This window comes from Necator americanus, chromosome X (genome assembly GCF_031761385.1).
Source record: "Necator americanus strain Aroian chromosome X, whole genome shotgun sequence".
Lineage (NCBI taxonomy): Eukaryota > Metazoa > Nematoda > Chromadorea > Rhabditida > Ancylostomatidae > Necator > Necator americanus.
Genome location: NC_087376.1, coordinates 29887169 through 29914960, shown reverse-complemented (window position 1 = coordinate 29914960; position 27792 = coordinate 29887169). Strand labels below are relative to the sequence as shown.

The window sequence follows — 27792 nt, the reverse complement described above, 5'->3', positions numbered from 1 at the left end:
TTTCGAAAATGTTTGGTACAGGCCAATCCAACATTTTATGCTGGATTTCCATCTTCGGACGTATACAGCTTCGGTCCGGGTAAAGTGACCACTCCTCCGTATAGAGCTTCGGTCCGGGTAAAGTGACCACCCTAGCGTACAGAGCTTCGGTCCGGGTAAAGTGACCACCCTCGCGTATAGAGCTTCGGTCCGGGTAAAGTGACCACCCTCGCGTATAGAGCTTCGGTCCGGGTAAAGTGACCACCCTTGCGTATAGAGCTTCGGTCCGGGTAAAGTGACCACCCTCGCGTATAGAGCTTCGGCCCGAGAAAACCGACCACTCCTCCGTATAGAGCTTCGGTCCGGGTAAAGTGACCACCCTCGCGTATAGAGCTTCGGTCCGGGTAAAGTGACCACTCCTCCGTATAGAGCTTCGGTCCGGGTAAAGTGACCACCCTAGCGTACAGAGCTTCGGTCCGGGTAAAGTGACCACCCTCGCGTATAGAGCTTCGGTCCGGGTAAAGTGACCACCCTCGCGTATAGAGCTTCGGTCCGGGTAAAGTGACCACCCTTGCGTATAGAGCTTCGGTCCGGGTAAAGTGACCACCCTCGCGTATAGAGCTTCGGCCCGAGAAAACCGACCACTCCTCCGTATAGAGCTTCGGTCCGGGTAAAGTGACCACCCTCGCGTATAGAGCTTCGGTCCGGGTAAAGTGACCACCCTCGCGTATAGAGCTTCGGTCCGGGTAAAGTGACCACCCTCGCGTATAGAGCTTCGGTCCGAGAAAACTGACCACTCCTCCGTGTAGAGCTTCGGTCCAGGTAAAGTGACCACCCTCGCGTATAGAGCTTCGGTCCGGGTAAAGTGACCACCCTTGCGTACAGAGCTTCGGTCCGGGTAAAGTGACCACTCCTCCGTGTAGAGCTTCGGTCCGAGAAAACTGACCACTCCTCCGTGTAGAGCTTCGGTCCGGGTAAAGTGACCACTCCTCCGTATAGAGCTTCGGTCCGGGTAAAGTGACCACCCTAGCGTACAGAGCTTCGGTCCGGGTAAAGTGACCACCCTCGCGTATAGAGCTTCGGTCCGGGTAAAGTGACCACCCTTGCGTACAGAGCTTCGGTCCGGGTAAAGTGACCACCCTAGCGTACAGAGCTTCGGTCCGGGTAAAGTGACCACCCTCGCGTATAGAGCTTCGGTCCGGGTAAAGTGACCACCCTTGCGTACAGAGCTTCGGTCCGGGTAAAGTGACCACTCCTCCGTGTAGAGCTTCGGTCCGAGAAAAGTGAACTCGTATGTGTTCACGATGATAGCGCTTTTTTTGATAAGGTGGCCATTATTTCACTTAAATTCTCTCCTCTACTCGATAATAACTCCTTTGTTTTTCTTCGTTACCTCCTGACCCAATCGTCCCTCGCAACCCATTGACAGCATAAAGGGTGACTGCTGACTCGTTCCTCGGGACCTTTTCAATGACGATATGCCCCGTCGTCACCACGAAGATGGGATTTTTTTTTCCTGCATCTCCACCACCGCCTCATCTCGACAAGCTACGAGAACTGCCACGATGCGTCACTCGCGTCTTTGGGAAAAGTGCTGGCAGCTTAAAGGCAGCATACCAGGAATCTGGTGAGGAAATCCGTGGTAAAATCTAGATATTAGGTTGTAGATTGCGGGATCACGCTTGGTTCCCACCTCTTCCTTGTCGTCGCAAGAAACGGATTGGGAATCGCCTTAGTTCCTATGAAATACGTTAGAACGCTTCACTATGCACACGTTCCGGTCCCCTTAGCAGCCTATTCATTGGTTTTACTTGAATAGGCTGATGAGAAGGCATAGCTGATCCTAGACCGCTCGCACGTGGACGCGACGCGTACACAACGTTGGCACGGTGCAGCTGAAATTGTCTTAAATAGCGTCGACTTTCGCGTTGTTTCTTACGGTAATCAGAGAGAGAGATGAAGGGAACTATCACTAATGCCGCAATCTTAAGCTCTAGATATTCCCACGGATTCCTTCACCACGTCAGATTCGTGGTATCCCGCCTTTAAATTTAAATGTTTTAAATGTCGAGCCGTTACCATTATGAAGCCACATATGGGCAGAACGTCGTCACCATGGTCCCTTCGTTGAACAACATACGCAGTGAGGATTTTATTCATACGTAACTATCCTGTCAGTCTTACTACGTATTATCGAAAAAGCTCAAACAGTTCATCCTTCAGGAAATAACCTTCAAACGTTTCTTCATGCTCAGTCCTGGACCTAACCAGCTGTCAGCACGTTCATAGAACTCATAAATATCATGTGTTACTTTGTCTGAAATTACATATCTCAAAAAACTCTAGACAATACAAAAACATAGCATCATCGGTTTGATCGTGTCCAATTCAATCAATTATTCGACGGAGAGGTCCAAAACCCACTTACCTTTCTCACGAAAATTATCAGGAAATTATTTGTTTTGATAAATAAAAACAAAATAATGATTATTTTATGGCTTGGAATACAACGACCAACCTTCGTAACTCAATTCCGATGCATCAGCTTTAAGAAAACCCAGCACTTGTGAATGAACTTATTAAACTTCTAATAGCTTCCAAATAACTCTACTTTGCAATTTTCCAAAGAGAAATTTTTATTCACTAACTGCTAAACTCCCGTCAAAGAAATTTAAAATTAAATTATAAATACTTAAATTCATAAAGCACCAAACGAACCGATGGCACACTCTATACAGATCAGCTTGAAGCAGTGTAATATATGGTAACGATGTTAGATTACGGTGTAAAACCATCATATCTTCGTTTAATACTACACCACACACAAAAATCGCTAGAAAAAAAAACACGATTTCTGCGGGCACGTCATTCATCTACCCGAAGGATCGGTTACTTACTGACATAGATTCTGTACTAACTATTTCACAAACAATGAAATTATATTTCCATGTTGAGCTTACAATGGTCATTCCGTATGTCATGCAGTTCACATGGTAGGCAAAAGATTCACAGGTAAATGCAGACTAACTCTTAAAAAGGCAACCACCACCGAGTAATTTGAAATTGAGCTACGCTGGTGAAAAACTAATCCAGCATTTTCTAACACTACTATAATTATGACCTATACAAAAGTACACTAGAACCCTATTACACCACGATTAACTCTGCTTATTTTTCATTCCATAGTTGTTGTTCATATTCATCCTGTTCACTGTCATCTTCGCTGTCCGACTCATGTGGTGTCGTTGGTCCGGATACAGAAGGCGTTCCTGGTGCGGAAATCGGACGTGGCATGAATGTAACTGCATCCGACAAACGCATCTATAATTTGAATATTATCGGTAAATATTAACACCTGGTAATATCAACTTCATTTGTAGGATGATTAGATGCCTGTCTAATGTGAGGGTACACTTCGTCGTACCTCGCCTGATGAATCAGCGAGTTACATTTGAGTTCCAGTAACTGATTTAAGGTCAATCTGTGGAGTGCAGAGACATTTTCATGTACAAAGCCTTTTAATTTCTTTAAAAGACTTCACGTCAAACAGTCTAGGATAAATCTGAAAAGCCAACAATTTTTTAGACGGTGTTTCCGAAGACAGCTTAAGGGAAGACATAAAACAGGTCCGTGACGTTAATCTTCATTGAACATGCTACACTAGAAAAACATCTCGAAACCCTTGCAATCGTTTTGCGATAAACATTCTTCTAACGAGAATTATTCAATCGCAAATTTTCACGTAGCACAAGAAAAAATGCAATAAAATATTCATCCTGAATCTCTAATCCAACGTAATAAAAGGAGAACTCCATCACCTCAATCATTCAGTATGTACATAAAAAAATCGAAAATAATCTCACCTCAAGATCTGGATGTGTTTTCTTTAACGCCATTCTTCTTGCATCCCGATAGAACTAAAACGTACTATTTCAATACTACCTTATTTTCACGTAATATATAACCACTGGAGTTAATCTCTCTAGATTGTAGTCGTTAAGAGATCCGAAAGATTACTTCGTGGATACGTATTAGCGACTATATCTCACGTATTTACAATTCTGCTTATTCTGGATATTTCAAGAAAGTTCGGAGAAAAATTTCAAACGTACTATTGAAAGTGTCTTCCAATCCAACAATTCACTAAGACGTTCCGTTCGATTACGTACAATAATACGCTGACGACGGGACAGACATCTGAAATTAAAATCTTAAAACTCCTATAAATTGAATGAGCATCCCTAGGTTTTTCCTAAAATAACACTAATCTCTCCCACACTTGTCTCGGAGAATTAGCGACTGGTTCGAGTGCACTGACTGCGTCTGGGATTTTTTAAGCAATAGGTGGGTGTGGGTGAGGTCGTAGCATATTCATGACTCTCTCGGACACATTCGCAAGTTTCCGTGGCCCTCTTGAAAGAATAAAGAGAAACTCTCCATAGCTGTAGTAAAAATCAAACTGAACCACCTGTGCTTCCTATCCGACCACTTATATAAAAAGGATATAAAGACATTTTTTTTAAAGAGTTATCTACACAGCGCAACTTAATGTACAATCTTCGCCAAAGAATAAGAATAAAAAAAGAGAAAATTCATACACTTACGTGAACTCATATAACCCATCGGCCAGCTCATTGATAGACTCATCTGCTCCTTTGAAACGACGATCTACTACATGGATACCGTAGCTTTTTGCATCCGTCACATGTTCGTTGATAAAACAGCCGAATCCACTGAGATTTGTCGTCACCGATGGCACACCCATTACAGTGCATTCAGCTGCAAAAAAATGGAGCCTGTAATCTAATTGTAAACCCATAGGAATAGAATTCCATAAACACTCCAGGAATTTTCTGGGATGAGCGTGTAACGCTTATAGTATTTATGTTCTGTGAGAGCTCTGCAAATGCGTTCAACTAGTGCGACAGCAGAAATGATCCCAAATTTTTTTAGATCGATACCGTACAGGAATTAGCAGAGAGTTTATGGATACTTCATAGATAAATCTACATTGCAACCAAATTTTATTATTTTTTTGGCATAAGACACTTTCTTCTCCAAAAAAAATCCGGGACAACAATTGGTGCGACCTCCGTCTTTTAACAATATACGTAGAACAATTTTAGGCAATGGACGATAAAAGATACCAACAATATAACATATGTGCAATTTAAAATAGTACGAACAGGCATAGCAAACCTTAGAACACATAAAAGCCTCTTACAAAATCCCAAGGCAAGTTTTCAACATGAAAATCAGTTAGAGCGGATAATATTAGAAAAAAAAGGATCATTATAAAAAATCGTATATCACTAAACCCTTCAAGGTTAAATTTTCAAATTCACGCCCTCTACAAATTTAGCCTTCTTTTGAGAAAATTTTCGCATTTCCAATTCTATTAATTCATGTTTTTCATAATTCTGAACGGATAAACACACTGAACCTCAAAAGTATAAGTTACAAACACTTCGCTACTGACATTAACGATGTCCTAACCCGAATTCGCCCAAATTTAAACAAAAGAGATCCACGTTTATATCGTTATTCCTTATTCCAATATTTCGTGCGCATATAACAATAAATAGGGCAGCTCTGAAGACAACAACAAAAAAAACACGCAACGCAAAGCAAATAAAAATGTGGGAACGAACAAATTTTTACCCTCATCCATGATTAAAAGCTGATGGAATCACTAATTGCAGAGGTAATTACAGGAAGTTAACGCCATTAACATTGATGAATATACCTGGTGTGTATCCCCATGGCTCATAGTAGCTTGGGAACACTCCAAGATGGCACCCACGCACAAAATCCTCATAATCCAAGCCGATCAGCGGTGAGACGGAAGACAAGAATTCCGGATGGAAAATCACCTATAAAGTGTGAATCATATAGGAATACGCCGAGAAAAAAAAAAGCTGAATATCTGAAGGCAGAGCGGACGAAAAAATAGCAGCATGTTTTCTTTTTCCAAAAATTGTTTTAAAACGAAAATTGGCAGAAATTTTTCTCTTGCTCTCAGACAATCATTGCACATCACAGAACTGTAATCTGAAATGGAAATATTAAATAAAAGCCGAATATGGGACCTACTTATGTATCTAGCTTCAGATCATTTCCAGTTATGCACGCCTATGCTAGGAAGCGTTAAACTATTTTCCACAAAACAGAACCCGCTGATGTGAACAACAAGTTCATTACGTAGTCCACCATCTCGTCAATTGCTGCCGATTATTACGAGGAACTCCGCGGCGGAACGGCATCGATAATCTCACAGATAATCCTCTAATATGTCTACCTTCATACTTTTGTTCATAATGGCTTGTTAATCTTGAAACTTCGTCCTTCACGGAAGATGATAATCACACTTAAATCACTTTCCAACTACTGAATAACAGTTTTCGAAAAAAAAACTATCAAAATATTAGAAACGCCAATCATATCTCCTACTGTAATTTAGTTTTTTTTTTTCTCGTATCCTGTGCTCCAGCAAAAATACCTTCGCAAAGTAATTTCCGTTCAAAAAATACAGCCCGTTAGAGCGCATTATAAGAAATCTTATAAGCATCCAGGCTGTAACAAAAAAAGTCATCTTATAGAGCTGTAGCAACAAATGTAGTCCGAGCTCCATTTGAAACAACTGTAGCGGAAAATCTATATGTGTGTTAGTCTCGTGCTGTTGTAGACGATCAAATAAGAAAAATTTTCGACTGCTCTACTTTCTTCAGCATGTACTCACATAACTTTTTTTTTCAATTGAAAATGTAGATTTTTCCGAATGGGTACTTTAATCTATTTTTTATTTACTCTAAGAAGAATACATGAGGGAGTGTGGAGAGAAGCAGAATAAGTCGAAGTGATTAGATGAATGTTTTTTTTTTCTTGCTAATGATTAGATTATTGGATAGAAATCCAGATTTAACTTATATGCAGTTGCGTGATCAATTCGGAAACGAAGGTGACTAATATACAAAAATTCGGGACGTACTGTTGTTTTCGTTCATGAAATTGTTTTCACAGCCATGTACACATTCGTTCACCCGACTACGTACGTGCCTCCTCCTCCTCCTCCTCCTCCGTATTACGACCACCACCAAAATGGGAGCTTCACGCTCACCTTCACTCGATCATAATCATGATTGAACAGCTGCACACGACGTAACGCTTGTAGTACTGGATCATTGGCGCTATCCAACATGTTATGTGTACATATCGGTGGTAGTGAATTACGCTGAAAAATAGAATGTAAGGCAGAGTTCAGCACAGCTTCGTACAGCTTCACTAATCTGATCGTGAACTCGTTCTCATCTCTTTTTTTTTTACCTTTTCAAGAAAAAAATCAAATCTACACCACATTTTCCTCTCAGCCATATTACATATCCGTATATTATGTAGAATAGCCGCATTGTGGTTGTGACAGATTTGCAATCGCAATACATGCGCACACAATAGGTTTCCATTCTTTCCCTACTCGAATACTCATAGCTACACATCCATTAAACATGTTCGGATCCCCTTCGTTTGTATTTCGGCAACATCTGTGCAAACTCTGCTCGTTTCTGAGCAGAGCCTAGACCGATAGGATTTTCCACAACATCTGCTTGTAGATTCCTGCAGTGAGTTTATTCGAAGACAAGCTGCAGATGTGATGTTATGCCTCACTGCTTTTTTTTCGAGTACAAAAAATAGTCGTAAAACATTTTTAAAAAATATCGTTTACATACATATGTATACACACACTTGAATACATTTACAATTTAGAAGCTCAAACATCTTTGCACGTTTATCGCTTGTTAGTGTCGTATTTCATGCACGAGATAGAGGATTGATGAGAATCTTCCACATTTCCCCCTCAATAATTTCGATCAACCAGTATCTACGAGAGCCATGACACTCATAAAATTAGCTTCTGCGGGATGAATCACAACCGGATTGCGCATCCACTCTTCCTCAATAGACTGAGGCGTAATGTGCGCGAGAGAGAGACAGAGATCTGGAGGGTGGAACCTGTTCGTTGTGGTTCCAACGCTTCACAGATACTCACTTAAATCCCACTCATCCATATATGCAAGACTTGTCAACAACAATGTGATCTACTCAAAATATGACATCGATAATTATGACCACATGGATGTCAGAGTGCAGGATATTGGACTGGGTTTTGTATAGATGAAAGCAGTTTCAATGATCCTCCTATAGAAGGGCAGTAATCAAAAATTCGTTTCACAAAATACAACATACATATTTCAAAAGCTTCTAAGTAAATGTAAAAATAGAAGTACGTATTCAGCTGTTTACCAGTAATTTCATTACTTCATGTGATAGACATGAATAATGGATGTATAAGCTTCTCTGCAAAAGCAATGGCTAATGTCTAGAAGAATTTAATCACCTAAAGTAGTCAGCCTACCACCTAGAGATAATCTTACGGCTACGGACAGTTATGCGCATAGGAAACAACATGCGACAAAGCACGGCTCCACACAAGTCGCCGATGCCTGCTTATAACATTTGGAATTCCGCGCCCGAATAATTTCTGAGCTGTTCGCTTCTTGAAAGATTAGAATTCCTGGGAAAAAAAGGATGCGATGATCACTCTCACGGCATCACCAAAAACAGACAGCCGTAAATGATCGCGGGCACTTTTCCGTCTCCATCCCCCATTCTCCGCTGTGAGCAAAGCACAAACAAAAATTCCGTAAAACTCAGTGAGATCACCCAGACTGTCTTTAATCCTAATCCACTAAACAAACACGGATTTCGTGATTCAACTCCCATCCAGAAACATCAAAACATGCGAAGCACCGTACACAACACACAGAACTGGAAATGAGAATTTTCGTATGCGAAGGCACACTCTATTCATTTCAACGCCTCTTTCACTGCTCTTCCACATGAAAAATTGTGGGAAAAAGCGGATAAGTGCAACGGATAATACCTTCGCCGCCAGAATACAACGTTTGAGTTGAACCTTCTCAGCTGGTAATAGCAAGTCTTCCGGATCCGGCACTTTTCCACTGAAATGGAAACATTAGCACTTCCATGTAACTACAAAAACATGTTGGATTGGTAGCAGTGAAACGGTTTGTCCTAGCGCTCTCGACACTCGATTACTGGAACAAATTTAAGCGATTAATGTTTTTTTTTTTTGAAATAAAGTAGCACCCGTTGTTAAGTGTGATGAACGTGACCCATTCCTTAGTCCTTTGCTCCCATAACAACCGACATTGACGTCAGCTCGACTCGTCGCGCTGGGATTGCTCTTGGATCCTCTTTTCTCATCGTTCCTCATAAGATAAAGAAGTGTCTATCGTCTGGTTGGCGGCGAGAGGTGATTGAGGGTGCCAATAATTGTCCCATTAGATTCATCCGTTAACCAATGCTACGCGCTCAGTAAACAGTTGATCGCGAGGAAATTGAACTCGTAAAGTACCAACATTGCAGAGATATACCAAAAACCAATCTCAATCAGCAACCCATCGGTCTTACACGGAAAAATCGTGACAGACAGAAAAAAACACCGCGCACTTACCGAACTGACTCTTCAAACATACGATTTGCGACATTTTCCTTGATTTTGGCTATGGTATCCTTGAGCTGTTTGCAGACCGCTTGTCCTCGAAGTGAGTCCACATTGAAAGAGTTCGCTGCTGCTGGATAGATAATGAACGCTATGACGGTTACGTCCTTGCATCTTGGATCTGTAGAGACCTAAAAGAGTTCCACAACAATTAGCAAACTTGAGAGAGTTAAATAGAATGGATAATACGTGAGGGAAATGAAACCTGCCATCTCTTCTGAAAATTATTTCTCCAACTTCCCTGTTAACCACATTTCAGGATTATGACAACGCATATTTCCAACTTTCCTCAAACATACCCGTTCTATCAAGGCCAATAACAAAAACACAGCTTAAATCAACGCTCTCAGGTCACAAACCCCTTCACGAGGATCGGACGGACACAATGCGCGACAATAGCCGAAAGCGGATACTGTGTAAACAGACGAGGAAGGTGCCGAAACCTCGTTATTTTCTGCGTTATAATTAGACAATAACAACTCTTTCGTACGGTGAAAAAGTTGATTTTAACTAAATCACTGCTACATTCATATTATAACAAATAATTTATCCTTAACGAAATCATGAGATCGAAACGGTACACTGGTGTAAGGGAAAAGAATATAAGGAAAGAATAATAGATTTACGGCGATAGACTTCACATTAATACACATCGATTTAGTTCATCAGCCATAGAGGCGATCGTCAAACACGCACAAAAAAAAAACCTCATAAATTTTCATAAATATGTACAAAAACTGGAAGGTTAAATCCTAGACATAAACAGAACACGGAACATTTGGTATATATTAAACAATATGTATACTGGCATTGTATGTACCCATTATTGCACTTCTTTCTCCAAAACAGAAACAGTGCAAGTAGAACTAAGGAGAACTGATCTCATAGCACAATATGCGAAGTGATAAAGAACGATATAAGGAAAAGAAAAAATGTGCACGTACCATGAGTACAAAAGGATTTGAATAACAAAAACATGTTGACGGCATCGTCATCACAACCACTCAACGGAAGAGCTCTCGGATACCGCCGATGGCGTTGGTTCTCTTGGCTTCTCGATCAGATGAGAATGGGGAAGGTCAGAAAACGACAAGGCTTTTCCGACTAACGACGGCTCCTGACGTGGAATAAGCGTTGACGCACGTTTTTGTAGATCTAGTAAAGATGAGGTCGTCATTGGTGGTGGGGGCACAAGGTGGTCCAGATATGCCGAATCCAGATACGTTGAACTCCTAGAAGATATACAAAAATAATCATGAGATAACTGGACAAAGATTTGAACGAGTAGGAAAGCAATTCTTCCATTCTCATGCTGGAACCACAAATGATGTATACCTATAAACAACGTATTTTGCTTCAGTGGATTTTTTAGTGCCGTAGTACGAAATGAAATGTACAAAAAAGTAACAGCGTTAATCCAGTAAGGTTATAGTAAATCATGAGCAAATTCAATCTATTAGTTTCAAAAAAAAAAAACTTGCAGTAATTCACTTGTCTAAAGGGTGATATTTGAGGTAGAAACTGTAATTAGATATGGATACGTGTTTTTTTTTCTCGAATTTAATTTTGACAACGAGGGGACGACGCAGGAGGTAAAAATATTAAGAAAATCTTTCAGTGAAAAAATCTGAAGACGAGGAAACTATATTCAAATAGGACAAAATCTAAATGCAAATTTCGTTTCGAAAGTTTCTCAATCAGAAGTGAACAAAATTTGTGGAATAACTCGTGAATGTTTACATGCATTGCTGTGGACAATGAATTTCTGAACGACAGGAAAACGTAATAGTAAGCAAAATATTGAAGGGCGAGGCCAAATGGAACACGACAAGATTGCGGCGACAAATGGTGCTAGAAAAGCAGCAACGAGAGCAATAATGGCAAATTCAAGCTGCGCGAAAAAAAAAAAGACGTGGCGTCCCACCTTGACTGGATCCTTGAACGTGTACGAAACGGTGACATTTTCAACAAAGCATTTCCCGTATCAATACTGGCCGTTTTCAATTGAGTACCAACATGCTGAAGATTCTTCCATAATGGTGTCAATCCACTTGCCGAACTTGCACCGTTCTCGATAATTGTGCTCGTCATCGGGACCGAACGCACACCATTACCACATCGTCCAGACGAGTTTCGCAGATTCCGGTTAAGAAATGCATAGAATAACCAGTTGAAAGCACTCTGAGCATACGGAAGTGAATGCATCAGGTACATGATGAATATTCCATTTCCAGGTGCTCCTTTTTCTTCCATTATTTCCTCAACGTCTTCTAATGTGTCATTTCCAAACGTGACGCCCACGTTCTTTTCCGCTTCTGTAAAGCATAGCACATTTCAGCGTGATGATTTCTTTTGCAATTAAATGTCTAACAGATAACCCGAGTCACGTCATGTGATAAGTGTTTTATAGATTAGACAACCAGACCTAAAAGACACTTGTCAATGAATTCCGGTTGTGAACTCAAGCGATAACGTTTAAGCAATATCATGGAAAAAAATTCGCTTTCAAACAATACTCCTACAAAGTTATTTTTCTTCTATGTAGGTTATTATATGAGCCACTGAATTCACGTGCAAACAACGGCTCCATGAAGCTTTCATCCGGCGCACCCCACGTTCATCTCAGGTTTCAAAAGCTCGTCTCAACTATTACACGAAATGTTGGATGGAGAACGAAAGAATAAAATATTTGAATGAATGCGTTGAGGCGTTAGAAACGACTCATGGTCACTGGTGATGCGGATTTGTAATTCATTCATTCACTTCTACTCATTTCTAGATGAAGTCACGCATCAGAAGCCATAAACTCAAGAACGCATAAGGGCACGGCGTTCATATTTCCGTCACACTCAAAAAAATAACCCAATTCTGACTACTACTCGGACATTTGATAAATTCCTGGACTAAGACAAAACACGTATATAGCAGTGCTTTATTCCCAAATTAGACAAATTTAATAGTGCCAACAAGTTTAGTACGAGAGTGAATTATATCAGTGTAACGATGAAAGTAGTCTGAAGTTAGAGAGCCGTTCGACGTCAAATAGAGTGTTCAAAGGGGCGCAAAAATTAATGGTACAAGGATTTTAGTGTTACTACTTCAAAAATAAAATAAGTTCCTATCGATGAATGTCTTTTAACAGCATCTTTACTTTATCTTCATAGGAAAATGGGAAGGCCAAGAGAAATCAGATAATGAATTCAGTTTTTTTTTCCTCGAGTAATTTTAAATTCGACTGCGTGACTTCTCGACAAAAGAAAAAGGTTTAGGCGTTTTTACGACTAATTCGGATACGATACATAAAAAGGCACCCACCGTTGGCTAAAGCCTGAATTCGCATCGTCCAATATGGCGTCCAGCAAATAAAATAAAAAGCGACCACAAGCACTGAGCACTTGACCACTCTGGATAGAGAGATGCTCGTCTTTCGACCGACGGTAGAAAATCGTGTATGTCGGAATAGTTTGGCGAGAATCACTATATAGACAGAGAATATCAGTACTAATGGTGCCACATAGCAAGTGAGCGTGTGAACCAAGTCAAACCATAGATTCTCGCCTAATGTGCACTTTCTGTACACCATTCCGTTGAAATCCTCCATGTCCGCTATCTTCGCTTGTGCTGTGATAGGAGCGATGAAGAGCAGAGACGCCATGATGCAGACAGAGACCACAAAAACAGCAAACTTCGTCTGTCTCATCCAGATGAGTGCTGGTTTGCAGACGGCTATGTACCGATCTATGGACAAGGCGGTGAGAATCATCGGCGACAAGGTCTTGTTGGTGCCTTCGCTGAACCACAGCAGTTTACACAATGCGATTCCGAATATGAACTCGTTCTCTTGTAAATCCGCTACTAGCATTGGTACCGGAATCAAAGATACTAGATCAACAACAGAAAGTAATAGTAGGTAAATGTATGCTGAACTTTGCGTATTCGGCTTCATAACTCGTCCACGATGTCCTGACGATCCGCAACAGCCGAGTAGTTGTGATGAGACGGTGATCAGCACCCAGATATTGCCTAATAGGCCGGTTACCGCTAACGTTGAATAAAGTACGATCAGTACGATGATGTTCAGGCCGACGTCCATGGCGTGCTGGCATCGCACTGTCAAGGAGGGCGTGGCCTAAGCTGAGCGCACGCCCGGAAGGGTCACTCCTGGCGTAATCTACGCAGATGTTGCAGTTCCCAGATTCTGCTGCTCTAGCAGAATCAGAAAATGAAAATCTGAAAGTAATCGGTTTTCATCGAGTCCAGCTAATCAAGAAGACGCCATATAAATCAGTGAAAGGCATGTAATTACATTGTGTACTGCAAAAGAGAAACATGTACAACACACATAACGGAAAACTGCTATGACTTGGCGATTGTTCGTACACGGCAACATCCAAGTAATCTCTTGATTTCGTGGAACATGTATGTTCACCCAAACTTGATAAGTTTCAAATAAAACCTTGAACAGAATAGAAATCGTATGCGCTGTTCAAATTCGGAAAATACGGATAGGAATGAAAAACCTCCGCTCTAACCTATTTGACATAAACTTCCACAATATCCTAAAAGATGGGCAGGGCATAGATTTCACAAGCTAAAGCATCTTTCAAAAAATGAGCACGAAACTGCATACGACTTCGAGAAGATCCTTGAAAATGTGCACGAAAAAATGTGTGGCTGTTCCTCAAGAAAACAATATAACTTTCCGAAGAGGATCAAAACAATTCAGCCTGAGCTAGAGGAACTCAGATAGAGAAAGATGGGGTTTTGATTTGAGGAGCGTTTACATTATTAGTTTACAAAGTAATTACTATGAAGTAATTTTCCCGAGCAAATGTAAACTTTTTCATAAAGGATATGATTAGTGAGTTTTTAATTTCTCGCTCACCGTCACTCATCCCGTCACTCACGTTTAAAATTAGTGAACTTATTTTGGTATCTAATTGAAAGAAAAAATGAGTGAGCAAACAGAGTGTATATCATTTAAAACGCAAATCTATCCACATCAGATCTAAAATATCAAGTGAAGAGGAGGCGATTATTCCAAGCTGTTTATTTAAAGAGAAAGCGATTAGCGAAACGGTAAGCGAGTTTTTTTTTTATCTTCAAGTAAAAACGATAGAGAAGCTTCAACACGTGATACACTCCGCAAATGTTAAATCGTTCCTCAAATATGGTGCGTTCCAAAGAAGAAAACAAGCATGGCAATAACTAAAATACACTAGTATCACCTCTACTAAATTACGTATAGAAGAGGATGCTTCTTTTTCCTTTTGCCAACTGCACAAATGTAATTATACTTGCTTTGGGCGGTAGAATTGGCGAGAAACAGATAATCAAGTGCAAAAAGTGCACTGCAGTGTTCGTTTTATGGATGATCATCGTGTCGCCTAAGAGATTCCTCGATCCTGATCTGCGGTCACTTTTCAACACGTTAGCAAGCATTTTTGATGCCCAACAAAACAAAAAAATTCCATCCCACGCATAAGTGACCACAACTGATACAAAAGAGTGGATCCCATGACGGCAATGGATATCCCAAACGGAAACCAGAGACGGCACTATTCCTCAGACAAATGTATACTTCTGAAATTTCTTCGCACGAAAACATTCACGCGCACTCTCAGCCCATAGTATAAAATCTATTCTTAGCTTAGCCTTCTGAAAAGAATGGGAATTTTTAATTAAACCTATCCAATTAAATAACAACAACGATATATGGATTTGGAATGCGCTGAACTGGAACTAGTTAGGAGTGAACAAAAAAGCCTAGAAGTGCCACGCATTGATTAGCTTCCTCTGGAAAAAGGCAGCCGTCTTGATCAGTGAGACAATGGCATTTAAATCTACACAACGGACCCTTGTTGCTAGGTATTGACTAGCATACAATTCCCAAATGATGTCGGTGATAGTTGCTAAAGGTTTTCATGGGATCCAAGAGTAATACAGACAAGAGAGGACAAAAGAGGGAAAAGGATACGCACGTCACAGATTGTTTTTCTTCCGATTAGTTATTGTCAAAAGGATCATGAAACAAATGGAAAATAACCGGGAAAGGACTCTTTATTTCTTACTAGACAACTAAAAAAAGAAGAGAAAAGGAGAGAAAAAGAAGCGCAGAAACTAAAATATCCTCGTTCCTTTCAGAGAAAAATCCTTGTGTTCTTTCTTCTACAAATTTACAGTTGTCTGTTTAAAGCATCATTTATTCAAGAATACTCGAATCTATCTTGACTATGAAATCCGAGTCCATTACGTCAACCATCCTCAAGGAGGTCCTACTTTATACGAGATGGTCAAGAATCCTGCATTTTGATCCCACAAGTCAACAGACATGTGATATATGGTTGGCCTTCGGGTGGACACCCAGCGAAAAACAAAACAATGACGCGCACGTTCGCTGATGAGACCAATTTATATGCACACATAAACTGTACGATGCGTACACGTGCACATCATATTGCGTTGGATTATTCCGTAAATTTAGGTTCAAGAAAACTTGTGGCAACGACATCTAGAATCCTAGTAATTGATGAGATTAGGACGAGATGTAGACGTAGGATGTGTTCGATAAGCTACAGTAGTTTTTTTCCACTTCACTGTGTGCACGAAAGCATGCTGGGAATCTGAATAAACGAAAGGGAAGCACCTAGGCTGTCATTAAATATGACTCAAACTAGTCATAATAATGGTTTGGAATACGCCTCGCCTATAAAGGTATGTTGTTTGTTTATCCTTATGCATCCACGCCTATCTCCCACACTGAAGCAAAAGAAAATAATGACAAGAGGCGTGCTCAGCTTTTCGCAAGTGTCATTTGTCCTCAGGGGGTTTCTCAACTGAACAATCGCCAAACACCGATCTTACATACACTTTTACTGCAGTATAGAAATTAAAATGTATAGACAGTATAAAAACTTAATAATAGTGGTTAGTCGTTGAGAGTACGACATAATCTACTCGTTAGTAGAAGAGTTGCTAATCAATGAGAGTTAAACAGGGCAAATGAGCCAAATGAGGACACCTTGCGTCAATATGAATGAATCTCTTAATAGCTGCACTCAGTACAGCTTTCATAAAGATGCGATGAAAAAAAAAACCGAGAAACGCGTCTGGAGCAGGTGGCAACGGACCCGGATTACAACTATCACCACCATCATCACACAGACCTGCTTGCAGACACCGATTGGTAACAAAACAATAAACAACCACACATACATAAAAAAAGAGCAAATCTTCCCATGGTGTGACGAGGATTACACATTGGAACACAACCCCCATTCCCTATACATACAACGCTAAACGTAACCAGTAATTGCCGTGTGAACCACGCCCATCCTAAAATGACTCGCTCATCCACGCTCTCGCCACACTCCGCTGCCGTACGTTCATTAGATATTCGTACCAGAAAGAGCATGGCGATTGTATAGCTAATCAAGAAAACAACAGAAAACAACGAAAAAGTAACAATAGATGTACGAGATAATATTAAAATAGGGTTTTTGAAAAAAAAGGACGGACAAACAACAAAGAACACTGGAACAAAGGAGCTGGATCAGCTGAACCAGCTCATGTTCAGTTGAAAACAATCGCGCATCTACACGAAAACATACACAGCGATTGCGGGTGAATGTTATGCGCAAGCGCGATCATTTCGTTGTTGACGCCGACCGATTTACAACTTGTGACTATCCCTCAGTAACCAGTTTTGATTATTTTCTAGGAGGAAAAGTGAAGCGAAACAGTAATCCTTGCATATCTTTTCGGAACCATCACATGTTGATAATCAAAAATAGTACAGAAAAACAATTCAAATAAAATCCCGTCAAGAATAACATTTCGATGTTAAAAACTCAATCACGAGCTATATTTTTCACATAAGACAAAAGAATTAAAAACCCTTCAAATAGCACGAATTTCTCCGGCAGTACTCTTAGAATTTAATGCACCTTCAGAAGCTGTGCTATACTATATCTCTCTAGTAATATTATACGAAGAGTCTTGAAAACTCTAGAAATTCGAAACAATCCACATTCGCACGGACTTCAGGCTTTACACTTAAACCTCTTATAGATTTTTTTACTGAAACATTTGAGACTGAGAAATGTGATAACTTCTTCGTTTTAAGACGTAGATGTCAAATTTCTCTAATATTTTCCTCATACACAAAAAGTCTGCACTATGATACTCTGGATATATCACTGCTCGAGATCTGGGTAATCTTAAAGTCGTTCCGTTGAATTCTGCTAATAGATAATCGCCACTTTTTCTTTTACACAAAATAGGAGTAGCTAATTTGCATCTAAAAAGCTTTTTTTTCTGGCAGGAGCTTCCCCGTTGTAAGAAATTAGCACGGATTTTGAGAGATTTCTCGAATAATTGTATGCCAAATGTAAATATCAATAACGTCTAAGCGCTACTGCAACTTTCTAAAGAATGAATCTAATCAATTTCTGGGTTATTCTTCACGACCTAATTCCTTTTGCCTGAAACACCATTACTTCACAGTACAAATAAAATTACGTCGTTCTCGTGGAGGTATAAAAATGAATCAGCCGACATCCCGCAATTCCATGAAAAGAACTAGAGTATAGTGACAAAAGGCGAAATTATAAAGAAGTTAAGCGATATTTCAGGAACCATACCTTTCATGTGAATGTAAACGAATACATTCATTTTTCATGGCATTCATCGACAATGAACGAACCTGTAGCTTATAGTTGAGCCGTGCTAAGGCTTCAATGAAAAAGTCGCCGCCTTTATTCGTGAATTCATAACGTCCAGCTGTGAAGAAGTAGAGTGTTTTGTCCAAGTCGAAATTCAGATTTCTGAAGGAAGAAAGACAACTTTCAATACAAATGAAAACAAAGAGTGACGTTTTTGAGCATCACAACAATCAACAAACGGCTGTTTTTTTTTTTTGAGATTAAGTTGAAAGACTTAACGTAGATTCACATGGAAAACAACAAAAAACAAGTGCACAGGACCTTTACGTCTCTCTGGAATAAACAAAGAGTCCTTAGCTGAGATTACTTAGTAAAATCACACCTACATTTTTCGAAACGATTTTTGCAACCCATTTTTGAAGGAAAGGAAAAACACATGCAGTTATCTAATTTTAAAAGGTGTGAAACATCCTTTTTTTTTCTTCTTTGAAAAACATCTGTGTAACATCGATGGTAACAGATGCAGAGCTACCCCACTATCTTTAATTACGCCTGATAACGCGATTGATGTCTTTTGTTCTTTTAGACTATGGCTCTCAGAAACATGAAGTAATGGCATTGCATTTTCATCACCTATCGACATATTTGATGTAGAAAATAAAACATAGGAAAGTTAAATTAAACATGAAAACGCAAACTAACCCATAAAAATGACCTCTGATGAAATCATGTATTTTTTCTTTTGCTATGGCGTGCAGATTTTGGAATTCATGAATTGCAGAGAACTTCACTACGTTTAATCCATTTGGTGTCAGAATGTCAGGCTTTCGGCCAAGAAGGTGTTCAGCTTCGAGACCAGTGACTTCACTAAAATCAAATCATAGAGAAAAAAAGATGGCACAACAGTAAATTGTATGGAGAAGATCATCAAGAAGATTTTTGCAATTGAATGACGATCCAGAGAGCATTGGAAGCGGGGACATTCTTCTTCTTCTTCCCCTTCTCTTGAGAAAATTCGTTTAGCAACAAAGAAAGGAAAGAATGCGTAATTTATTGAGGAGCGCAGAGCCATCGGCAAGGATATTCAATGTTGACTGGTTAGCAAGTAAATTTAGAAAAAAAACAAGTTTACATCCTTCTTCCATTAGAGTAGGGTTCCAGAAAATCAGAAGGGAAGAAAATCTGAGGAAAACAACTGCTGGAAATAAAAACCAAATTTTCGCAACTGAAGAAAATTTGCATTCTCTTAATACTTCGAGTTTTATTAACGTGTAGATGAAGAACTCCTGACCAGGAAACACGTATCAAAAATGATTTTTGATAGATAATTTCCCCTTAGTAATGTTTGCATTCAAAAAAAAAAAGAAACGAAAAACCACATTTCTGCAAAGAATTTCCTGTGAAGTTTCCAAAATATTCTTCAAAAATTCTGAGATCCAAAATAAAATCTGAAATGGTTAATTGGAGAGATCCGCAAGGCATAACAAATGCTAGAACTTTCCTAGCGGCGATCATGTCGAACGCGACTTCTGAAACTGCTTGGAAACCGGCGGAACTCAATACGGTTCCAAAAAAAAAATGCAGAAAACTGCAACTTCAGTATTCTACCAGCCTGAATTTCCAAAAATTCCAACTTAATAAGCTCTAAATGTCGCAAGGTAAAGATTTTACACAGAATACGATAAATATGTATCAAGGATAAAGGACTGTTTTTGTAGTGGACCTTTAAGCTGCGCTCGGTAGAACTTTCTATGTAGCATTCCAGTAGTAGATAGAGTAGTAGATTCAGAATGCGGTTTTCAAGTCTCAGAAAAAGATGCGAAACACCCCTTCAAATCCAGGAAATAAAAACATAAATCTATCCAACGGCGAAACAGTTTACAAGAATAGGATTGAAATGAAATTGCGTAACATAGATTTTTACTCGTAAGGGGACGGATTGGTTTTATTAAGTAATCTCACAAACCACTTTACGCGATTTCATTTCGTAAATATTAAAAGTATGAAGTGTTGTGCCGTTGTTTAAACTGACGCCTCTGATTTCATAATTTGGAGGTCTTTAGAATTTTTTTGTAGAGATTCATGGTCATCGAAACTCAATGTGCTAACAAAAAAATAAAAATCAAAAACCTCCCGAACAATGCCTTCAAAGTGAATTTGAACAAGTGAAAAGATCAAAAAGTTGAAGGTTAAGAAAATCAATCAGGTCGCATAGGAAGAGAGGAAATCGGTGCTTTGAAATTGAAAAAATAAATATCCAATTCCGTACAATCAGATAAAATTGTCGGTTTCATTAAGGATTTTTTTCTCTTGTAATACTCTAATTAGGTCTGTTTAACGAAAAACAGCATCTCGAAAAAACGTAAATGAAGTCCGTGTGTAGTAGATTCTGTAATGTGGATTATTCTGTCCTAAGAGGGAACCAAGAGAAAATGATAAACAGACGAAAATTAAAAGTGAAACCAGTAACACAAAATGATAATGAGCGAAAAAAAATACTATCAACAAAGACAACGCTATCAGAGAAAATGGGGAAAAAAAATGAAAGAGTAAGAAATGAGGAAAAAAGTACGTAAATACTATTAAAATGCTTATTTTACGGATCAGCTGAGCTCCATTCAACCGCGACAAAATAATGATAGCGCAGCGGTCCAAAGTAATCTCAAATCACAATATTTTTACATCGTCTAGAAAAATGACGTAGACTGTAGGACAAAGTACTTCGGGGTGAGCTAGAACTAGTTTCAGAAGGAAGAACTGGTTACTTTCAGGCATCTGCGAAACCGCGAGCAAAAACACTGCCTAGTTCCAAATTTTTGTTTTTGAAATGTAGAAAATGCATTGTAGTATACGTAAGAGAGATTTCTGAAATATGTAGGAGGCGAAAAAACCAAGTAAATATTTTTTTAATCTATTCGAAATTGCAAAATTCGAAACGACAAGTTCAGGGAAGGGTACAGAGTTAGAAAATGAGGGCGATACAATTAAACAATGTGACACTGTAATCAGAAATAGTATTTAGATAGACTGACCTGACCGTAGTAAAAACATGTGCTAAGTGAACGGCAGCTCTCTCAATGCAATAGCGATGGTAAATTTGTCGTTCACCAGCTTCACGATCCACATCGATCTTTAAAAAAAAAAGTGAATACTGTAAGCTGATCAAGAAGAATACCATGAAACTATAATATCTGAGGTATTTATGCTGCCATAGAGTTTATGGGGATAAAATGACGTAAAACATCAATCGTTTACACATTTTATTGTTTTTCGCAAGCACTTCATCAACTTGGAAAGACTTTCATAAACACTCCTCCAGATACATTTTTCCTCCTTTTTTTTAAACAAATGAATCTTTTCGTCGAATTCGCGAGACGGGGATTTTTCAGTTCAGTAAAAACATATTTTCATGCGAGAATAGGCTAAAGTAAAGAATGAATAATCACTCAAATTTCTGTCTAATGCATATATATGAACAACAAAACTCACCTTGGACAAATTATTGTAAAGGTCAACACCACCAGCGCAAAGATGACGTCCAATAAGAGTAGCGTGTGTAGTGAAAACCAACGAGATATTAAGCTTCCATAATCTGTAAAATCACATTTCTAGTGAATATCCTATGCTTATGCTTACCGGAACTGTCCGTTAATTTTCCACAAAGCAACTACTACATAGCTGCGAGAATCGCTACAAAGTTGCATTGCCCTATAATGTAGTAAAATTTCTTCAACCAAAGAAGGCCTCTGAATCGTTCATCCTTTCGGCAACATGAGGGGTTTATAGTTTTTCTGATGATGGAGGGTACAAGACTTTACTGCCATCCGTTATTTGATGGAACTGTCATCAAACTAGGTCAGGAAAATTCTGTGCATTGTTCAATACTACTTCCAGTAGGCCTGACTTTTTCCTTTTTTTCTACTTGATTCCATTTTATTCATTACATTTTATTCCCCTCATTGAGTACGTGAATTCAAAATAAGTGAAAATAATGCATTTCGACTTTTTTTAGGACATCCCCTTGATGCTCTTTCAATCACCCTCGCGAAAGAAAAGTCGCAGCAATATGGGAGGCTAAAAGAATCCCAACTGTTGGAACAATGTTTTTACGGATTATCCGGACGAATGGAACAGTTGCTTTGTACTGGGTCGAACATCACTATTAGTTTTGAAACTATGGGAACAGTTTCAGGCAATAGGTGAGTTTATCCAAGAGGACAGACCAAATGCTCGCTTTCATGTTCTTCAGATAAGCAAGAATAAGTAAAAGTATCAAAAAAGTTCCTACAAAATCTAAAGCATTTCGAATAACCCTCAGAAAACTCGAGTTAGTAGTTATAGTAGTCAGTCAGTTTATAGTAAGGTCAAAACGACATGAAGCACGGTGCAATTGCGTCAAATGCGTAAGCGGCTGCGGACGAAACAGCGCGGTGTAGCGTTACGCTTAAGATCGCGAGAGGACCCTTGCTAACACCATCCATCGCTGCATTTCCCGATGGTCCCACGTCGATTTCAACCGGCATCTCCACCCCGCTGCTTCGAGCGCAACCGCTTACGCAACGGCACCGCGCTTCGTATCGTTTTGACCCGACTATGTGTCCTGTACAATATGGAATAAACATCAAATTCAAAATGACATAACCCTGCACGGTTCTAGTGATGCCTGTGGGTAACTGGCGAACACCTAACCTCAAAAGTCTGGACAATAGGGATCTCTCCAGCGTCACTGCAATATCACTATACCATAGATTTGAAGATATAACTATTGCGCTAGAAAGTGTGGTAGTAGCACTGACTATGGCTCCTGATAGAATTCGAAGATGCGTAATCTGGTGATTATTGATCGAGCGTTGTGGCATGGCAGCTGTTGGTCGATGATCACCAATTGTTAGTGACGAGTATACGCTACGCCGTAATGTCTGTGAACTATTCTGGGAGCCTACATCAATGTTGCTAATTTGCCACACATGACAATGATATAGAGCAAGGAAAAAACTGCAAAAAAAAAAACAAAAGAAAAATGCGAAAAACATTAATCTCGGAAGAAATGAGGTTAGATAATCTGCATTGATAGCTGTGTTTTCAATTACTCTACAGGCAACAGACCAGATGGGAGCGAAAATGTTGGTGGGAAGAGACTGAAGAAACTGGACACTGTTTAACTGAAAAAATTAAAAAATTGACTACTGGAATGAATCCAAATAAAATTGACAAATAGAAATTAAAAAAAGAAATAGAAAGAACAATGTCAAGAAGGAAAATAACAACTTGGATCGTGAATATTCACGAAAGATCCAGTAAATGGATACGACACAAATTTTCGCCTTGAATCTTACACAATAGAAAAATTGCAGCCTAAAAATCTTTGCTAAACCCACCGTTCGCTTTGACAGCATTTCGATGGGTTGGAATTAAGAGATTAACTGATGGTGGAAAGCTTCGGTACTTTTCAAAGCAGAAAGATAACTTAATACCCGAAAAAAACACGTTGTATCTTGATAAGACTTTGTGCTGGACTAAATAGCCATATTGGATATTTCTTGAAGGGTGCAAGAATTAGAAACTAAACACAGATGTACATTGTAAAAAAACCTGAATATTTCCTCTAACTCTGATATCCAGTAAATTAAGCAAATTTTGAACAGCCTAGTTGTATATTAAGTGTCATCACCAATTACCTAATCCATAGTTACATCCTAAAACTCTCGGATGGGTCCGTGAACCATTAGGAAGAAAAGAACGTTCATGACTGAAATGTTCAATTTCTAAACTAACTTACTAATTCCGTGACAGGATCACTTCCTTGTTGTAAGAACAAATAACAAGCACATAAATGTCTGAGTTGAAGAGAAAGACCTTGATTACTAAGTGCAATTCATATATTTTAATTCAACCGCGATAAATATTGGTGCGTTTTTGGTGATTTTCAAGTGTATATAAATTAAAGGAGGAGGTAATTACTAAGTGCATCAATTGCATCCATCAATTGAGTAAAGAGATGAACAGAAAAAGAGACAAAAAATAAGAGAGTTCTTGGCAAGTGTGTATTTTGCTAGTTCTAACGTTCTGGAAACAAAAGAACTAAGCAAAGCCGTACCAAGTACCAATTTAAGATCAAGCTTTATCAATATAATATCAATTTATGTTATAATAATTAGTAGTTGGTGGATTTGATACAGCCTGTATCAAATCCACCAACTACTAATTATTATAACATCAGTAAAAAAAGTACAGTACAGAAAGTACAGTAACTTTGACTATTACCTGCTCATAATTAGACCTGCAGCTGACTGCCATTCGTGAAAATGTGCAACGATCAACGGTTCGCTTGATGCTATTGCTTCAGCAAACTAAAATTTGTACTTGTAACTATTTAGCTAAAATATCCCGAAAGTAGGAACTTCTTCTTACCTACCTTTTGTAAGAATATAGCAACCATAAAACCGAGAATTACGCAGTCGTTCGCTTCACGATCGTGCCATGGTATCCCCACTTTTGTCACCGACCACATCTATACGGATACATGCAAGTTGAGCGAAACAAGAAAAAACCAAAAAAAAACAAAAAAAAAGATCGAAGAAAAAATGTACTTCATGCTTCCATTGATCAAGTTTCCAAGCAGCTGAGCCTATATCGAACAGGACTACTTTTGGATATCCATCGATAAGCCAGCGGCCATATACAAGCTATAACTCAAATCCAGGACTTCAAAAACTCAAGTAAAGAACAATATCAAATAATTTCGACTGTGTAGAACTTCTTGCTGACCTTGAATCCGCAATCTCGAGCATGTTCTAGTGCATATTTCATAGCAGCATTGTCCGGTTCTAGCACTTCTACCTAAAATAAACTATAAAACATAAGAAAACCATCAATTTCCAAACGTATATCTGGAGATCTATCAATCCTATGCGGTATGTGTTTCTTGAATTATTTCAGGGACGTTGCAAGCGAATGATAACAACCAGTTTCCAACGAAAAAAGCACTGATTTTTTGTACAGCCGCGTCACTTTCTACCAGAAGACAATTCCATTCAACTTAAAACAAATGAACGTCCATTTCGAAGCGTACAAAGGACATATCGTGAAGGGCACAAAGTGCGGCCACTCACAAAAAAATCGACATCCTGAACTCGCCTCGAGTTTAACACGATCTTCATTGTACGGCCCAAGCATGCAGTACTGATCCCCAAGTTCTTCAGTGGATATGGGAGCTTTTGTACGGAGTACCGTATAAATTCCGCCGACTAAAAAGAGCAAAGCGATAGCGAGACCAATAACCACAGAGGAAATTATTTGTTACTGGTGACTGCAGCCCTTGAAACGTTTCCGAAAAATAGGAAAAAAAAACTCCGAAATACTAACAGATGCCTCAAATTTCTTCTCTAAAAAGCACTTAGAAAGAAGATCTTTGACCAGAATTTTAACATAAAAATGAAGGGAAATGGAAAACAAGCAAAATTTAATGGATGAAGGGGGGGAAGGTGCATCAAGAGGTACCAAGAGCTAACTGGGTACAGCCAACAAGACAAGACAGGACTAGTTAAAGGCATCACCCCACGAGTCTGGGGTGGTTCGCATTTCAGGTGGAGAGTTCCTATACGGGTCGTAGATTATGGAGAGGAGGGTGATTCCGCCCACTTCTTCCTAAATGCCGTAAAAAAAACGGTCCGAAAGATGCGGCGCATACACAAGGCTGGCGCGCTCCAATCGAACTCGTTGTGGAAAATAGCGCGCCGGAACGCCTGCAGCCGTATCTTTCGAGCCGCTTTTTACAGCAATTAGTATGAAACGGACGGAATCACCCTTCTCTCTATAATCTACGACTCCGTATAGGCATAACTCACCTTAAACTCGCACCACCCCAGATTCGTGGGATGATGCCTTTAAGGCAAGTTATGACACAAAGCTTTACTAGTGTTCTAGGAACACTAAAATGTTATGAAATGAGTAACCGGAGAACAGCTTGAAGCCAAACTTTCACTCTTACGACAAGAAAAAATATATAATATATTTATTATAAACATATTTCTTATTCTTTTTGTAGTCTTCTCCATAACAAAGCGAAACATTTCACGGCGGCACTCGTTGACAGTGATTGTGGTGACATAACTACTAGATTCCAATTCTTTTTTGGAATCCGCCATTGTGTCGTTGATCCTTCGTTCTGTTCCTCCTTCGCGCGTGTTTTAAAGCATTTATGTATTTATATGTATTATATTATTTATGTTTTTATATGTATTATATATGAGCAAACTTTGGAGTGTGTTAACTGGTTTGTGTCAGAATAAAAAGGATAAAGTCACTAGCGTATCAATCCACTTAGGATGCGTTAATGCCTTTTACTGGAATTCGTATCATTGAGGTTATTAGAACGCGTGTTGGCCTCCACAATGGGGAGAGCCGATGATCAAGTCAGTGTTTTTATCCTACCATACAAGGTATGGTACCAATTTATCGACCCCGGTGGGATGAAAGGTTTGGTTTACACTAAGGCGGTTTCGAACCCTCGACCGTGTGGCTACAACGGACCTCTAACCGACTGCGCCACACCCGCCCTGGTTTGAGTTAACTTGTCTTAATTTGTCTTGTTTTTTCTTGTAGGCTGCACCCAATTAACTCGGATACCTCCTGAGCGTCTCCTATTGACAGGTGGCTTCAAGATAACCCATAGGAACGCGAAATAATTCCAACTATGAGAATGGTGTAGATTCCCAGAATTTTCAACAGTTTTTCATCTAAATGATCGCATTACTTTGCCCTATTTTCGCCAGTAACACAGCCATTTGACAAACTAGTGCAAATCTAGGACGCAAAAACGACGAAAACACGTTAAGCTGCTAGCAGCTGTTCAGATTCTGCAGGTAGCACATAGTTCGTGGCTAAGCTGTTGTCGCAGAAACTCGTCAAAAGAAGCAACTAAAAATAAATCGATAAAAGGAAAGATCAGTAGTTTAGTCCCAAAATCATTGTAGAAAAGCTAACGAAATCAGTACGTTTAAAAGCTCAGCATCTAGTGTTAGTACCTAACAACCACCTGAAAAGTGCTCTATTCATCTCTACATAGTTGAACCAGAAATTTCATAAGACAAATAAACAGTGCTAAAATAGTCAGTGACAGATGGAGCACTTTCACATTCCAGTGGAGTTTTTTTTTTTCGAAAGCAAACATTATCTCATTGTCATCACTCTCTTCTAATTCACCATTCATCGTTCCTCAATCCAGCAGCAGCGGTTAAATTTCCATGAGCGCAGGAAAAAAAAAACAGAGAAACAATGCTAGCACTCAAAACAACCAGAAAATTCAAGCAAATACCTTTGTTTGCCACCTCCCAACTACACTCAAACACGAAGCGTCCTTCATGGCGAGCCGTATCGCCTTGATCCATAATATCGTCAGATCGTAGGCTAAGGCCCTGGAATGCACATCTGTAAGGTCAAATACTGGGCTACCAGAACAACGAAGAGGAGATGAAGCACTTACAGCTAATTGCTTAGCAATTTTCGTACTGGAAAGTCTGCGGGAAATGCGTGCCGGTGATGTCGAGCCTGACATCCTTGAAAGAAGTG

The 27792-nt window shown here is 39.4% G+C and overlaps 1 protein-coding gene across 4 annotated transcripts; it reads right to left on the bottom strand.

The window, feature by feature from the left end:
• Positions 1-131: 131 nt before the first annotated feature.
• RB195_025903 (uncharacterized protein) lies at positions 132-27778 on the bottom strand (the record flags this gene model as incomplete). 4 transcript variants are annotated; one of them, XM_064214241.1, is made up of 22 exons in its annotated part: positions 132-1246; positions 1745-1874; positions 2211-2296; positions 3192-3300; positions 3843-3896; positions 4092-4176; positions 4584-4758; positions 5726-5852; positions 7097-7210; positions 8918-8996; positions 9512-9690; positions 18264-18384; positions 18925-19089; positions 21255-21352; positions 21712-21814; positions 24487-24572; positions 24638-24733; positions 24813-24908; positions 24991-25062; positions 25360-25469; positions 27539-27638; positions 27707-27778. In XM_064214241.1, the coding sequence occupies 22 exons, from the start codon at positions 27776-27778 to the stop codon at positions 132-134; spliced, it is 3372 nt and encodes a 1123-aa protein (XP_064070121.1). The 4 variants fall into 4 exon arrangements, with proteins under 4 accessions (XP_064070121.1, XP_064070123.1, XP_013309535.2 ...); XM_064214242.1 differs by lacking the exons at positions 18264-18384; positions 18925-19089; positions 21255-21352; ... (6 more) ...; positions 27539-27638; positions 27707-27778 and adding exons at positions 10587-10791; positions 11484-11874; positions 12875-13652; XM_064214240.1 differs by lacking the exons at positions 132-1246; positions 1745-1874; positions 2211-2296; ... (6 more) ...; positions 8918-8996; positions 9512-9690 and adding an exon at positions 13775-13789.
• Positions 27779-27792: the final 14 nt, after the last annotated feature.